The sequence below is a fragment of the Protomyctophum parallelum genome (genome assembly GCF_964188405.1).
Source record: "Protomyctophum parallelum genome assembly, chromosome: 16".
Classification (NCBI taxonomy): Eukaryota; Metazoa; Chordata; class Actinopteri; order Myctophiformes; family Myctophidae; genus Protomyctophum; species Protomyctophum parallelum.
The window spans coordinates 24,518,380-24,534,362 of NC_139711.1; the positions used below are offsets into that span (position 1 = coordinate 24,518,380).

At 44.4% G+C, this 15,983-nt stretch overlaps 1 protein-coding gene across 1 annotated transcript in view; it reads left to right on the forward strand.

Moving 5' to 3' along the window:
- The first annotated feature begins 2,122 nt into the window (after positions 1-2,122).
- uvssa (UV-stimulated scaffold protein A) overlaps positions 2,123-15,983 on the forward strand; it is a 46,168-nt gene continuing 32,307 nt past the window's right edge. Inside the window, exons 1-9 of the mRNA XM_083786240.1 lie at positions 2,123-2,201; positions 4,131-4,260; positions 5,240-5,393; positions 5,576-5,752; positions 6,220-6,340; positions 6,900-7,104; positions 7,685-7,911; positions 9,393-9,502; positions 9,996-10,124. Of these exons, the coding sequence (XP_083642366.1) occupies positions 4,151-4,260; positions 5,240-5,393; positions 5,576-5,752; positions 6,220-6,340; positions 6,900-7,104; positions 7,685-7,911; positions 9,393-9,502; positions 9,996-10,124 (1,233 nt within the window). The 5' untranslated portion in view covers positions 2,123-2,201; positions 4,131-4,150. The remainder of the gene's footprint in view (positions 2,202-4,130; positions 4,261-5,239; positions 5,394-5,575; positions 5,753-6,219; positions 6,341-6,899; positions 7,105-7,684; positions 7,912-9,392; positions 9,503-9,995; positions 10,125-15,983) is intronic.

The window sequence follows — 15,983 nt, forward strand, 5'->3', positions numbered from 1 at the left end:
TCTCCCGCTTAGCGGAGAGTGTGGTGTGGTAGAGGACATCTCCCCGAACGTGTGGGTATGTCCAGATAGTTGCCTCGCGGAGGCCTCTTTGTCCAGTGTCCATTCTGGGTCCGGAAACGGTACTTTTTTCAGCGTTGACCACAGTAGAAGGTCTGCTGCTGTGAATTTTACACCTCTCCCGCTTAGCGGAGAGTGGGGTGTGGTACAGGACATCTCCCCGAACGCGTGGGTATGTCCAGATAGTTGCCTCGCGGAGCCGTCTTTTGTCCAGTGTCCATTCTGGGTCCGGAAACGGTACTTTTTGTCAGCCTTGACCCCAGTAGAAGGTCTGCTGCTGTGAATTTTACACCTCTCCCGCTTAGCGGAGAGTGTGGTGTGGTAGAGGACATCTCCCCGAACGTGTGGGTATGTCCAGATAGTTGCCTCGCGGAGGCCTCTTTGTCCAGTGTCCATTCTGGGTCCGGAAACGGTACTTTTTGTCAGCATTGACCCCAGTAGAAGGTCTGCTGCTGTGAATTTTACACCTCTCCCGCTTAGCGGAGAGTGGGGTGTGGTACAGGACATCTCCCCGAACGCGTGGGTATGTCCAGATAGTTGCCTCGCGGAGCCGTCTTTTGTCCAGTGTCCATTCTGGGTCCGGAAACGGTACTTTTTGTCAGCCTTGACCCCAGTAGAAGGTCTGCTACTGTGAATTTTACACCTCTCCCGCTTAGCGGAGAGTGTGGTGTGGTAGAGGACATCTCCCCGAACGTGTGGGTATGTCCAGATAGTTGCCTCGCGGAGGCCTCTTTGTCCAGTGTCCATTCTGGGTCCGGAAACGGTACTTTTTGTCAGCATTGACCCCAGTAGAAGGTCTGCTGCTGTGAATTTTACACCTCTCCCGCTTAGCGGAGAGTGTGGTGTGGTAGAGGACATCTCCCCGAACGTGTGGGTATGTCCAGATAGTTGCCTCGCGGAGGCCTCTTTGTCCAGTGTCCATTCTGGGTCCGGAAACGGTACTTTTTGTCAGCATTGACCCCAGTAGAAGGTCTGCTGCTGTGAATTTTACACCTCTCCCGCTTAGCGGAGAGTGTGGTGTGGTAGAGGACATCTCCCCGAACGTGTGGGTATGTCCAGATAGTTGCCTCGCGGAGGCCTCTTTGTCCAGTGTCCATTCTGGGTCCGGAAACGGTACTTTTTTCAGCGTTGACCACAGTAGAAGGTCAGCTGCTGTGAATTTTACACCTCTCCCGCTTAGCGGAGAGTGGGGTGTGGTACAGGACATCTCCCCGAACGCGTGGGTATGTCCAGATAGTTGCCTCGCGGAGCCGTCTTTTGTCCAGTGTCCATTCTGGGTCCGGAAACGGTACTTTTTGTCAGCATTGACCCCAGTAGAAGGTCTGCTGCTGTGAATTTTACACCTCTCCCGCTTAGCGGAGAGTGTGGTGTGGTAGAGGACATCTCCCCGAACGTGTGGGTATGTCCAGATAGTTGCCTCGCGGAGGCCTCTTTGTCCAGTGTCCATTCTGGGTCCGGAAACGGTACTTTTTTCAGCGTTGACCACAGTAGAAGGTCTGCTGCTGTGAATTTTACACCTCTCCCGCTTAGCGGAGAGTGGGGTGTGGTACAGGACATCTCCCCGAACGCGTGGGTATGTCCAGATAGTTGCCTCGCGGAGCCGTCTTTTGTCCAGTGTCCATTCTGGGTCCGGAAACAGTACTTTTTGTCAGCCTTGACCCCAGTAGAAGGTCTGCTGCTGTGAATTTTACACCTCTCCCGCTTAGCGGAGAGTGGGGTGTGGTATAGGACATCTCCCCGAACGCGTGGGTATGTCCAGATAGTTGCCTTGCGGAGCCGTCTTTTGTCCAGTGTCCACTTTATAAAGTCCATGCACTCCAGTGAATAGCATTTATCCATTTAGATAACTTTATTATTATTATTATAAGGATTTAATTACTTATTCTTACACAGAAACATAATGTGTGTCTTATAGCATCATATAGCATCATTTAAATGCTTAATTTGTAGTTTTAATGTGCAAATTAAACTTTTTTTCAATACTCTAGAGGGTACTCTTATTTTGAAGAGATCGTCCACCGGAAGTCTTAAATTAGCTCACTAGATTAGCTCACTAGACGCTGCCGAAGTAGCCTCAGCCTGCATTTTCCAAAACAAACGGAATATACGACTGGGAAAGAGACAATTATCTAATTATCGTTATGGTATGCATATATACACTTATACATACAATGTTTTACACGTAATGACTATATAGAAATGCAAAAATACTGAGAATAAAAACGACGAGTAGCCTTACATGAGAGGTACAGGGCTAGATCCTGTTTATGTCTATTAATTGGGTTCAGCTCTTTTTCTACAGTCTATGGTTCAGCTGGATACATTGTTTTCCTTTATGCTTGTTTATGAATCTTTTCCATGAATGAGTTTTTAGCTTTTCATTTATATATTTTTTTCTCAGCTATTCGCAGGCGATGAGATGAATGCTACAGCAGTAACAGCAGTGCTGCTGATATAACTCAAAATGTAAACACTGCGTACTGCAAACACTGCTGTGGCCACTGTAAAAATGGACTGTCCATATGAGCTGGGCTTCCTTGGAAGCATGACACTTTAATAAAGAAAAAATATCAAATCATATATATTATAACACTGGCCTGTAGCAATTTACCACAAATAACACATATAAGAATGTTATTTAGATAGCATGTTATACATCATTATTGTGTGGTTGGTTTGATGTTTACCTGTATCCTATAATTCTTTAAGGCACTGCATTTGTGTATTCTCTTTTTCACTCTTTGACTATTTATTCACCCTGTTCATGTTTAGATGTGGTGGTTAATAGATGATGGATGTTGTTATGTTTGTCTATGGGGTTGTGATGGATTAGCTGCAATTTGCCTCCTATGCCCAGCTTGTGTAAACACAAACATTTCTTGTGATTGGCTGATCACCCCATAGTGATGATTTGATTGGCTGAGCAAAGTACATATTGAAGATAAAAGTGAGGGTATGTCTGTCGTGTCCTCCAACAGCCAATAAGGGACCACCATTATTGGAGACGTAACTAAGGTACGTTTCAACTGGTATATATATATAAGGTCAATAACGGGTCTAAAGGATTTAGAATAACGGAGAGCTCTAGGACTCAGAGTAGCAGTCATACCCAGACAGCAGAGAGCTCTAGCAGTCATACCCAGACAGCAGAGAGCTCTAGGACTCAGAGTAGCAGTCATACCCAGACAGCAGAGAGCTCTAGGTCTCAGAGTAGCAGTCATACCCAGACAGCAGAGAGCTCTAGGACTCAGAGTAGCAGTGATACCCAGACAGCAGAGAGCTCTAGGTCTCAGAGAAGCAGTCGTACCCAGACAGCAGCAGAGAGCTTTAGGACTCAGAGCAGCAGTCGTACCAGCAGTGGTGAGCGCACCTCATGGTAGGCCTACTTGTGTGCAAGGCGTAAGTTGGCAGCTTGACGGAGTGCATTTTTAGTTTAAATAATTTAATCTAGATAGACTTTCAATACCCTCCATTGACAGCCCATTGATCCAAATGGAAATTTCCGATCTGCTTGTTTTAAACAACATTAAACTCACCAACATTGCAGCTGTAGGGCAAGCTTGAATTATCCTCTTTCAATCTGCAAAGCATTTGTTTAATAAAAATCCACCGTAGACATGTTATGAGCAACTTTCTGCTAAGAAATTCTGTGCCGTGATAATTTGTTTCTGAGTGTTGGAGTTTGGAAGCGCTCGTCTGAAGTCATTGAGTGGCCCTGCGTACCACCCGTTTCGAATTTGCACATAGGAGGCAGCAGCACGATGCATTAATGAAAACGAGAACCAGAAAGTAGCTCATAACATGTCTACATGGTGGATTTTTATGAAAGGAACGCGTTTCAGATTGAAGAGGATAATTCAAGCTTGCCCTACAGCTGCAATGTTGGTGACTTTAACGTTGTTTAATACAAGCAGATCGGAAATTTCTCTAGATTCAAGTTAACCCATTAAAGAAAATCTAGTGTTGCAAATTGCGGCTAGTGGTGGATGGATGTATGTATCTAATACGGTAATAATAATAAGACGGTTTTGAATGGATAATGGATGTAGGTCTAATGTTGTGTTTCTGTATAGGTGTGTGTATGTGATAGATAATGGATCTGGCGCAGAGGGACAGACTGTCAGAGCTGGTGGAGGAGTTGACCACATCAGGAGAACCGCAGCTCAGCCAGGACAAGATGAAGGAAGTCAAGAAGATTTGCAAGTATGTGCCCGCACAAACACGCACGCAGGCCATGCACGCAGACAAATAAATCAAGCTGTGAACCCTTATGGAGGGTTTGTACCAACAGAGTTTCTAAGCACCAGGATAAACTAGCTCCATAACGATGCAGACCGAGTACTACAGACCTGTTAGCGGATTCTAATGAAAATAAACCGATCTTATGGACCTGGTGACCTACTGCATGTATACTGGGAGCCTATTGCCTGCGATTAGGAGATGTCTGACGTGGCGTCGGTCGCGTTGTCCGACTAAATCTAACCCTAACGTTACCTCAGTCTTAACTGGCCATGATGTAAGTCAGTTTCACTTCCGTGTTTCCTAATCACAGCCAGTAGGCTGCGATACATGCAGTACATGCATGATGCAGTAGGTCGATAAGATCGTCTTGATAAGTTACCTACTGGTGATTATCGGTTGATAACATTCAAAGCGTGTGGACCTTTACTGGTCATCAGAAATCATCACCAGACCAGATATCTATGTGTAGATAGACCTGTATTGATCCCGCATGGGAAATTCACGCTTCAGAGGAAGCACAGCAGTTAGAGGACAGATACAGTCCTACATACATAAGCACGGTAGATACAGCCAATAGAAATATTAAATTAAACACTATTAGCAATACAATATGCATAGAAACAAATACACACTTTCACAGTGTCAATATGGTATCAGCAGAGTACACTGAAATCAATATAGTGTCAACTGACAAAATTAAGTGAATTTAAAATTTCAACAGTTTTGTTTTATACACCATAGCACGAACACAAAGTGCACTTATGCAATGTGTCAGCCATTCAAATATTGTGTAAACAAGAATACATAGAATGTTCTTCACGTGAAACTGGACCAATTTCTGTGACACAATTTGTCGTACAACGATGTATAAGGGGTTAATATCTACAAACAGAACAAACTGGTTAATATCTGCAAACATGCCCTTTCTTCTCTCTCCCAGAGGTTCCAACGACTACATAGAACATGTGTACCGCTCTCTCATGTCCCAGCTCAACCAGGAGCATGCAGAGATCAGACTGTCTGCCTTCCAGATTGCCACAGAGCTCTTCTCCAGATCACACCATTTCAGAACACTACTGGTGGATAACTTCCAGGTACTGTGACACAAGTTTATAAATGTCACCTTAGAAGTAGAGATGTTCCTGAAGAAACTTCTGTGGCAAAATGTTTACCAAAATGGAGGTCCTTGCAACCTCTTTTGCAAGTGATAATCACAGTTTTAGGCAAGCGGCACAATTGTGTGATGGATTATAAAGGCGATATACGTCTCTTCCAGGAGTTTTTAGAGTTGACAGTGGAGACAGACTCGGACCAGCCCCTCCCTCCTCCTAAAGAGGTTGCAAAGAAATTGAAGTCATTGGCTGTACAGACTGTCCAATCGTGGCAGACCTCCTACGGATCAGCCTACAAGAAGCTAGCACTGGGCTATCACTTCCTCAAGCAGGTCAAGAAGGTGAGGGAATGTAGTTCTGATGAAGGCCGAAACGCGTAGGTCAACAACTTTTTTTAACCTTGCTTTTTTAAATTTAAGCTTGTAGATCTGCTATTTTTGAAAAATCATTAAAATGTGCCTCAAAACTTTCTGAAAATTGTCATGATTTAGAAGATTTATTTTTAAAATTCCGACGTCAGTCCTGAATGGGTTAAAGTTCACCACCATAATTTGTCCTTCCACTGTGATTTTGTACAAACAAAGGTATAGAACTTTTACAGAATTCTTGTCCTGAATCTATAAAACTCTCTACAAAGAGCACCTGCTTACAGTTTTCTACATCTTAAGGACCCACAAAGCGCGTATTTTCTTTCCTGAAAGATTATTCTGATTCAGATATACTGTATATCGGCCAAACTGATATATCGGTCGGGTACTACTGCTGATTATAAAATCACCCCACCATTCTGTCTGTCTGTGTCTGTCAGGTGGACTTCCATGACGTGGAGGCCCGGACCCTGGCAGAGAGGAGGAGAGAAGAGGAAAGACAGCAGAAGATGGAGAGGATCTATGGAGAGAGAGTGGAGAAAGTTGCCAAAGAGATGGAAGGTTAAAATAATAACCATTAATAAACATAGAATGCGTGCACGAGGCGAGCGTGCGCTCACACACACACACACACACACACACACACACACACACACACACACACACACACACACACACACACACACACACAAAATCAAGGTATATGTCCTCAGTCACGATACAGCAAGCATGTCATGTCACCCAGCATTCCATGGGCAGTAGTAGTGTAGGAATCCTAAGTTCCAAACCCCCTCCAACAACCAGTCAAACGAAAAGTTTATTTTGTGTGTGAAAAGGTTTAGTTCTTTAGCAAACATAAAACACATTTTCAGGTTTGGATGCCAATATGATCCAATCAGGGGATTGAGATAACAAGTCAAATTGGAAGTGATGAGACAAAGAAATGAGCAGACGAAAAGAAAAAAACTGGGATAAGTGGGTGCTCTCTCCTGACTGGATGAAAATGGTTACCCACCTGAAAATGCTTTTTCTGTTTAGAGATATGTAATGTGTATTGTAACCAGAAATATTACTTACTTACTGCACTTCTAAACATGATGAAGTGACCTTTTATCGACAGAGTCGCGCCAGGAGATCGAGGAAACTCTGACGGAAATGGACTCTTGCATGAAGCTGCTCCTCGCCGACTCGTTCGACCCCTCTGACCTCCAAGTGACCGATGGGAGCCCCCGGCACCGGCAGACCCCCGACAGCAGTCAGCGATCGCTCAACGCCGGTGACACCACAGCGATGCCGTCGATCGATCCTAACGCCAGGAGAGACAGGCACGTTTTTCATCATTATTCGTCTCTGTCGGTGAAACGTCATATGGCCAAAACTGTTACTTTTCAAAATCAAAAGTAGCAAAAGTAGCAGATCGACAAGCTCAAAATGTGTCACTTTGTGCCTGCAAGCTCGATATGCAAGTTCACAATACATCACATGTGCCATTAATCTTCTATTTATATGCACCATGTCTCTGACTGTGTGTACGGCTGTAATACACGTAACTCAAGAACCGTTCGCCCCACAGACATCAAATTCGACACGTGTTCCACCCCCCTACAGGGAGTGCAGTGCCCGCTGTCGAGTTGGTCGAACCAACGGTTGTCCAGAACCGCCACAAAAGTTCTCTGCCCAGGCTCTGAACAGGGCCCCTGCCCAGGCTCCATATATGGAGCTGGCCTGTTCTCTGTGCTCTACAGCCGGGCACCGGTCTAGTAGTTGTAGTAGTAGTATAGTAATAATAAGAAGAGGAATAATAAGAATCGTAAACGCTATGTTCAGTTCAGTATCAAAGAGACAACTAAATCATTGTATGACAATGGTTAACTGAAATGTCATGCTGGTGAACGGCCCTGACAGGAGAAACGGCAGGCGAGGAGACAAAAGCAAGAAAGGGAAGGAAGTGGAGAAAGGTGGAGAGAAACACACAGCTGTGGAGGGAGAGGAGGAGGAGGACGAGGAGGACGAGGAGGAAAGGAGAATGGATGGAGCGATGCAGACGCAGGAGGTCGCCGATGAGGTGTCGTTTATTCGTAGTTCCGGACTCATCTCTCACTGTTACAGTCTGGACATTAACCTGGTGCCTGGTGGGTAGCACGCACGCACGCACAGACACACTAGAACAGTGACTCTCAACATTTTGATATTCATAAAACTCCAATTTGATATACATTAGCCAACACCCCAATTTGATAACTTATTTTATAGCTCTGGGAACGCAATCTACACTGTGTGATCCTTAATTTAATTCAAAGTGTACAAATGTAACCAACTGTCAAGAGTTACAGACCCATATGGGTTCATTTGGACGCCTGGTGGTCAGGTCCCTGTACCCCACTTTGAGAGTTACAGACCCATATGGGTTCATTTGGACCCCTGGTGGTCAGGTCCCTGTACCCCACTTTGAGAGTTACAGACCCATATGGGTTCATTTGGACCCCTGGTGGTCAGGTCCCTGTACCCCACTTTGAGAGTTACAGACCCATATGGGTTCATTTGGACCCCTGGTGGTCAGGTCCCTGTACCCCACTTTGAGAGTTACAGACCTATATGGGTTCATTTGGACCCCTGGTGGTCAGGTCCCTGTACCCCACTTTGAGAGTTACAGACCCATATGGGTTCATTTGGACCCCTGGTGGTCAGGTCCCTGTACCCCACTTTGAGAAACGGTCTGTAGACACACAACAGCCATTTTGCTCTTCCCTCACGCCATGCCACTTCTATAGTGAAGCAAATTACTCCACTTTGACTTTATTTATTTTTATTTATTTATTATTATTTTTTTGCGGCTTACGCCTTTTATTGATTTTTGAAGGGACAGACAGTAGGCTGACAGGAAACGGGAGAGAGATGGGGGGATGACATGCAGTAAAGGCCGTGTCGGGTCCGGGAGTCGAACCCGCGGCACACTGCGACTGGATTACCAGTCCGGTGCCCAGACCGTTACGCTACGGCCTGGGCCCACTTTGACTTTATTGTCCCATAATCACATTTGTACTCCCAGAGAGGTTGTAGTCTCACTCCAGGATGCTTTATGCTTATTTCTGCCACGTGTTATGAGCTTGTAGATCTATTGTCCATGCGCAACACACTGCTCAACCAAGTGATGTTCTGTAAGAGAATAATGTGAGAATAATCTGTAAGAGAATATGGTATACTGCATGCCATTTAAATACAATGTTAACAAGCTTTATTTAAAATATCTGATCGTGTCCTGTCCTTTGTTAGCCTGACACTCAGTCTGAATTTTAATTTAATTTCACTTATCGCCAGGACATATTCTTTTAATGGTAGCGATTCAGGGCTGGAGCCAGGCCTCTGTTGTTTTCTTCAAACTTTTTTCTTTTTTTTTAAACTCTTGTGGCTTTCACCTCTCCTCTCCTCTCCTCTCCTCTCCTCTCCTCTCCTCTCCTCTCCTCTCCTCTCCTCTCCTCTCCTCTCCTCTCCTCTCCTCTCCTCTCCTCTCCTCTCCTCTCCTCTCCTCTCCTCTCCTCTCCTCTCCTCTCCTCTCCTCTCCTCTCCTCTCCTCTCCTCTCCTCTCCTCTCCTCTCCTCTCCTCTCCTCTCAGAAATCCATGTTAAAGAGACAGAGGACAATGAGGCAGTGGTTTCCACGGTGATAGACCTCCATCGACTCATCACAGCCAAACACTTACCAGCTGTACAGAGCTGGGTTCAGGTTAGTGTTCACGCTCGCACGCACACGTGCACGCGCATTAGCCCAGCTCCTTCACCAGACATCAGTCATATGAAAACCGGACAATTTGAGAGCTTCTGTATGTAATCACTTCAGTGCTTTTTTGGGGGGGGATTCCTTTTCTCTTTACTTTTGTTTCTTGGACTGGCTGCTTTATGATATGGTTTGGTTGTGCTGCATTGTACCGGGGTTGCATTTTGTACCACTTTGAAAAATATATAAACATTTAAATCACACAAAAACTTTACTGAGGCCCTCCAAATAACCCAGAATACCTATGAGTCCCTATAGTGTGTATAGTTTCAATTGTCCAGATGAGTTATGTATTTATTTTATTAGCATGATGATAGATTCTCTTGGTTTACCTATGCATATTTCTATGCATTTTATGTCTTACCTCGTGTTTACATTGCTTACTGCAATTCGCTCTGGGCTAATGACTGAATTGTAATGAATGAATAAATATGCTCTGCAGGTGCTGAGTAAGTCAGGTCTGGAGCAGCAGCTGTTAAGGCAAGTGTTAGAGCTGAAGAAGTGTCTGGAAGCTGCTCTACGGAAGCACAAAGAGCTGCACATCGAGTATAAGAAGAGACGACGCAGAGTGGTGAGTCCCCCCCCCCCCCCCCCACACACACACACACACACACACACACACACACACACACACACACACACACACACACACACACACACACACACACACACACACAGATGGGGCTGAGTCCCTCAACACACCAAACACATCTCTTTAGTGCAGAATAGCTTAAAGGTTTTACTTTGGCTTCGATATGAACAACATAGTAAATGTTTTGTTAAAAATCCATCCTAGCAGTTTAGGGTGGGGTTAGTAAATATGCAATCTGGGAACCCATCGGCAAAAAAAATAACAAGAAAGAAATCTGGGGGCACCGCCACGTCTAGATACTGTAATGGAAATGAAAATACTACAATGTTCTTATTCATAGCTTATCTGAGCCATCCACTTAAAGGACATGATGTGGTTGGCTTACAATTTCTGTAAGTTGTGAAAATATATAACAATACCGGATGTTCACTCTCCTTCAGCCCTCTCCTTCCGGTGGTGCGTGTTTGTTTTAATTTCTACTAACAACAAACTACACATTGTAATGGCCGACTGATTCAGCTGCAGAGCTCTGAATCTGTCTTGAGAGATTAGTGAATTAGTTGGGTAGTAGGTCGCATCATCTTTCAACTCACTTCCTGCTCTGACAGACCCTGGTCAGCAGGTGGCAGCAGTTTACCATACATTGGTAAGCATGCTCTTGGCACACTCTTCTGAAGTGTGTATGCACTGTACAAATGACACCAAATGGACCCATAAGGAGGGGTCATGGCTTCCTCTTCTGAAGTGTGTATGCGCTGTACAAATGACACCAAATGGACCCATAAGGAGGGGTCATGGCTTCGCTGTCTTGCTCGAGCTCACTTCAAAGCTAAAACATATAGACTTTTATCAAATCAAAGTTCTTCAGATTGATTTCAAGATTTTTATAATTCTTTCTTTCTTATTTTATGCGTGGAAACTCTGGTAATCAGGACTAGGACTCTCCAAAATTCGACCTAAGAATTGGGACTTTTTAATTAATTTTCTATCTATAAGCAGTTTAAAATAACTACAGTTAAGACTAGCAATTGCCATATGATCACAAGATGACCCATTTATTATGCCAAATTTCGAATAAATGTTATGGTTGTGGGAACTGTAAAATACAGTCAGGTACTCTTTATGATGCTTTACAGTTTACATGTAAATATGATTGTATTGTAAATTATATTCACTAATGAGACACAGCTGTATAGCTATGTGATGCATTTTAGTTTTAAACGCTGAGGAAGGCCTACGTGCCGAAGCGCGTCCGTTTCTCAAGGTAGGCTGCTGCTGCTGTGCAAACCTGCTGCTGGGGCGGCAGTGGCTCAGGAGGTACAACGGCCAGTTCGATCCCAGGCTCCCCCAGAGGTAGTGTCGAAGTGTCCTTGAGCAAGACACAATATAACTCCTCCACCAGGGGGAAGCATTGCGATGCATTAGAAATCACAGGCAGCAGTTGTAGCAGGCGAGTGAATGACTGAACAGGTGTGTGTGTGTGTGTGTGTGTGTGTGTGTGTGTGTGCGCGTGTGCGTGTGTGTGTGTATGAGACATGTTGATTCACCACTGCAGTGGAGAAGTGGAGAGTTGGAGACTCCTCCCCACTTCCATTTCATCTTTACAGTCACCCAAATAATATCCCAATAGAAATTATCTAAGCATATAATAGCTTGTTGCTTAGCAGAAAGGGAAATAAAATAAATAAAATGTAAAGATATTTTAAAATATATTTTCGTGGACGGAAATGGCAGCTTCCTTACTCAGATTTCGGGAGATGTAGTTCCAGACTCTATATAGCATTCGGAGAATGTTATATAGTGGAATATAATAGAATAAAATATGTGGAATAGTTGTCTGGCTACACGAGACTAGGACTCCATAGACATAATTGAGTGGTTCTCAACATTTACACGTCAAGGACCCTCAGATGTATATATACTCCTCACAAAACATTTGGAAACATAACTTTTGTCGATTTATTTCTTCCCTGTTACTCCCTGACTGCCATATATTTCAGTCTGTGTCCCTTCCCTGCCAAAGGTCCTTTCAGTGAGGTGCCTTATTCAAGGGACAAAAATGACCTGTCTTAACCAGAAGTTTGCGAACGGTTAAGCAATCGGCTGACTCTGAGCTGTTGCTGCGTATGGATCTTCCACACACTACTGAGTTCCCTAACACCAATTCAATCCAATCCACTAAGCAACTCAAAGCAAGGGTGAATACCATCCATTTGCCATTTTGGCAAATGTTATGGGGGTGCTACAGCCTACAGTACATGTTTAGCTGTGTTGCTCATTCCACAAATGCCTAGTCCTTACAAGCTGTAAAGGTGACTAATCAACGATAAAAACTATTTAAAATACAATACCAACAATTTGTATTATTAAAGGGAAGAAATAATCAACCAAAGTTAAGTTTCCGAACTTTCCATGAGGAGTTTATATTTGGCCACAGACCCCTTCTAAAAATAATTTGTGCTATTCCTTGTAACGACGTACTATAGGGTTTAAGTGGTTGAAGGAACAGAAGCACCAACGTGTTGTTGTTCAAAGAAAGACAGGAATAGAGAAAGAAATAAAGAGGCATCAAAGTGGTCTAGTGGAGAGACACACACACACACACACACGCACACACACACACACACACACACCGACACAGTAGAGAGAGACACAGAGAGAGAGAGAGCGTGTGTGTGACAGTGACAGAGTGCTGTGCATCCCTCTCTGCCTGGTTATCACTGTCAGGACGGGGTCCCCTGCGCCAGCAGCCCTGCACCGCGATAACGACACAACTTAGAGCCCCTTTATCATAATTAGCTTTTCCTTTTTAGCCTTAAAAGGCCTTCCATTACTGGATCGCCTCTCTATAAGCCCCATGACATACCAACGCGATTGGCTTCTCTCTCAATCCCCCCCCCCCCCCCCCCCCTCGACACGGCCCTGTGTGGGTGTGTGAGGGGGGGAGACAAGGGGGAGAGAGGGGGAGATCAGAGAGATAGAAAGAGGGAGGGGTGGAGAGGTGGAAGAGAGAGAAAGTGAGAGAGAGAGGGAGAGAGAGAAGGGTGGGGAGGAGCCGAGGAGGACAGGAGGCAGGTTAGGGAGGGAGGGGGAGAGGGGGAGAGCATGGGGGAGAGAGGGAGTGATATTGAGAGAGGAGGGAGAAGCGGGAGAGCAGTAGAGAGACTGAGAGTGGAAAGTAGAAAGCGAGGGATACATGTAGAGAGGGAGAAGGAGAGAGAAAATAAAGTTGAGTAATGAGTGTAGCCCTGGAGTGCAGTGATTGTCAACCTTTCCACTTCAAAGACCCCCGCTTTGATATGCATCAAGCCATGGATCCCTCATTTGATACCATTTTTGTGTGTGTGTGTCTTTGAGTGTTTAAACATTGTGTAACACAAACATTGATGACGAAGGTGAGGATGCAAATTCTGATTAGACGGAATGAGTTGATGTATGATGATGATTAGAGCACCCCTCACTTCACACACCCCTCCATTCAGGCCTGACGTCGAAATTAAAAAGAAAAAAGTTTTCTAAATCATGACCATATGCTGAGGATTTGAGGCACATTTTAACGATTTTTCAAAAATAGCAGACCTACAAGTTCATAGCGCGCCACGCGGTGGCTAGGACGTGTACAAAGTACTACACACGTCCAATGCATCCGTCGATTGGATTCCCTATGACGTGTGGACACATCGGATGGACGGAGTGTCGAGCGTTACTATTTGATAGGACGGAGACCTCAGGGTGTTAATAATAATAATACATATAGCTGAAAGCAGCTATAAGATGGGGTCAAGCCCAAAGAGAAAATATCTATATATACACAATACACACAATGAGTCGCTTACTCATGTGGGTGTTAAATTGGTTCTATGTGCGCATTTACTGTGCCCGAACTAGGTAATTTTATGCGACATCCAAACACCATAATTCGGCTTGCCCATGTGGGTTTTAATTATTCTACTCAAGCCCTAGCTCAGCTCAAACCAGCTCATTCGTGTGGGGTTGACATGGAGCGGGTAGACTGGAGATGACGTCAGTTTTTTTGGATTAGGCTGAAGGGGTTGTCTGTCAACGCTGTAGTCCCGTAACCAGAGTCGGACGGATGTAAAGGTCAGAGGTCTTTTGACGAATGAGTGTGAGCTTCAGTTTCTGAGAACTACGTGACAACCAGGAATAGTCTGGTGACCACCGGAGAAACGGGTGACAGCCGGAATGTAGAGACGGCACCCGGGAGCAGCATGCTCCATGCAGAACCATTGCGGCTCGAGAATCCACCGCTCCTGAATGACGTGCATGGTGCTGGGAGACTGGTGCAACGCACAGGTCCTGGACCTGGTGAGTGCAGGAATGGACCTGGTGAGTCGTAGGAGGGGCCCGGACAGGAGTCAACACACAGAGCCTAGTCCACCCACGCGCCAGTTCCTGCAGAGTAGTTCCGGAGCATGGGATTGTGTGGCCCTGTCTTTCCCTAATGGGACTTGATCACCCCCGGCTGGGTCACCTGAGCGAAGGGTATTATATGATGTTGAGAGACCCGAGTAGCATTTTGAAGTATGGTAAAATCTTCTATCTATAAAGGAAATACAGTCCCATCGTTTTAGAAGTGTCCAGGATCGACTTGTAGTTTCTCAAAGAAAAATAAGTCATGGATATCAGATGAAAAAATATATTAATTGAAAAAAAATATGTTACGTATACAGTATAATATTATTTATTTTAAATTCAATAACATTGCTTTCCTTGTTCATCGGTTTCATTTATTTGGTTTTCCTTACGTATTGGCGTTTCTGCCAAACGTTCCCCAATCTTTATCAAATGATGTGGTTATGTGGCTCTATTTTTTGCCAAAATCAGACAGAGGTTGCTTGTCTTATTTTTTCCCAAATATCCAAGCTTCATTAAATGTTCCTCTGTTTTCACCAAATGTTACCCTCCTTATCACATAGAATAGCAACGGCAGGCTTTGTTGCCACTGAAGAAATCTACGGAAAACATCTTGGCATACTTGGTGTACCAAAACGTGATTACCACAAGACACCAGAACCCATGTTGTCAGTCGTGGTCTAGTTCTCCAACAGACCACATACAGATAAGTTAAAATGATAGGGGCATGTATTAAGAGCAAGCCATCTTTCTAATTCTCCCGCCTGACACATCTGTATGCGTTTAGTTAGGGATGTATCCTGAGTTTTTAAGTATGTGTTCACTCATTCTGGGCTCCATTCATACAGGCTTGGGTCTTGTTTACCGCTGATAAGGAATCTTATCAGCGCACAATGGATGTGGCTGCCTGTTTTTCTCATTGGAGATAAACACAGAGAGACTCTACCTCTATTTCTCTCCCTCTCTCATTCCCTTCTTCTCTTTTGTGCATTTGTCGTTGGCCGTTTCTATTTCCTCTCTCATGGTATTATTATTATTTTTTTTTAATTTTAAAGGAATTTGTCTATTTGTTACCTTTCTCGTTCTCCGAGTCTTCCCATCGTGTTTGGTGGCATGCTTGGTTCAATCTCGCCTCCACCTCGCTTCCTTCTAGAAAATATGTGTCACTGACAACAGTGACACAAGAAGAATAGAAAAGAAAAGTGTGAGTTAATGAAGAAATAAGAGGAGGATGCAAAGAAAAAACATGCATGGATTTGGGTTGTCAAAGAATGGGCCAAACTGCCAATATAATACATGTTCTATAGCTTAAATTGATGTTCAGAAACATCTTCCATAAAAACCCTCAATCTGCAAGTTCTTCATCTGCTTCGCCTGAACTTGAACATTCTACATATTGTTTAGGAAGCACAGCACTAGTGTGAAGCTCTCCTTTCACTGCATTTCACAGATCACAGATTGGGA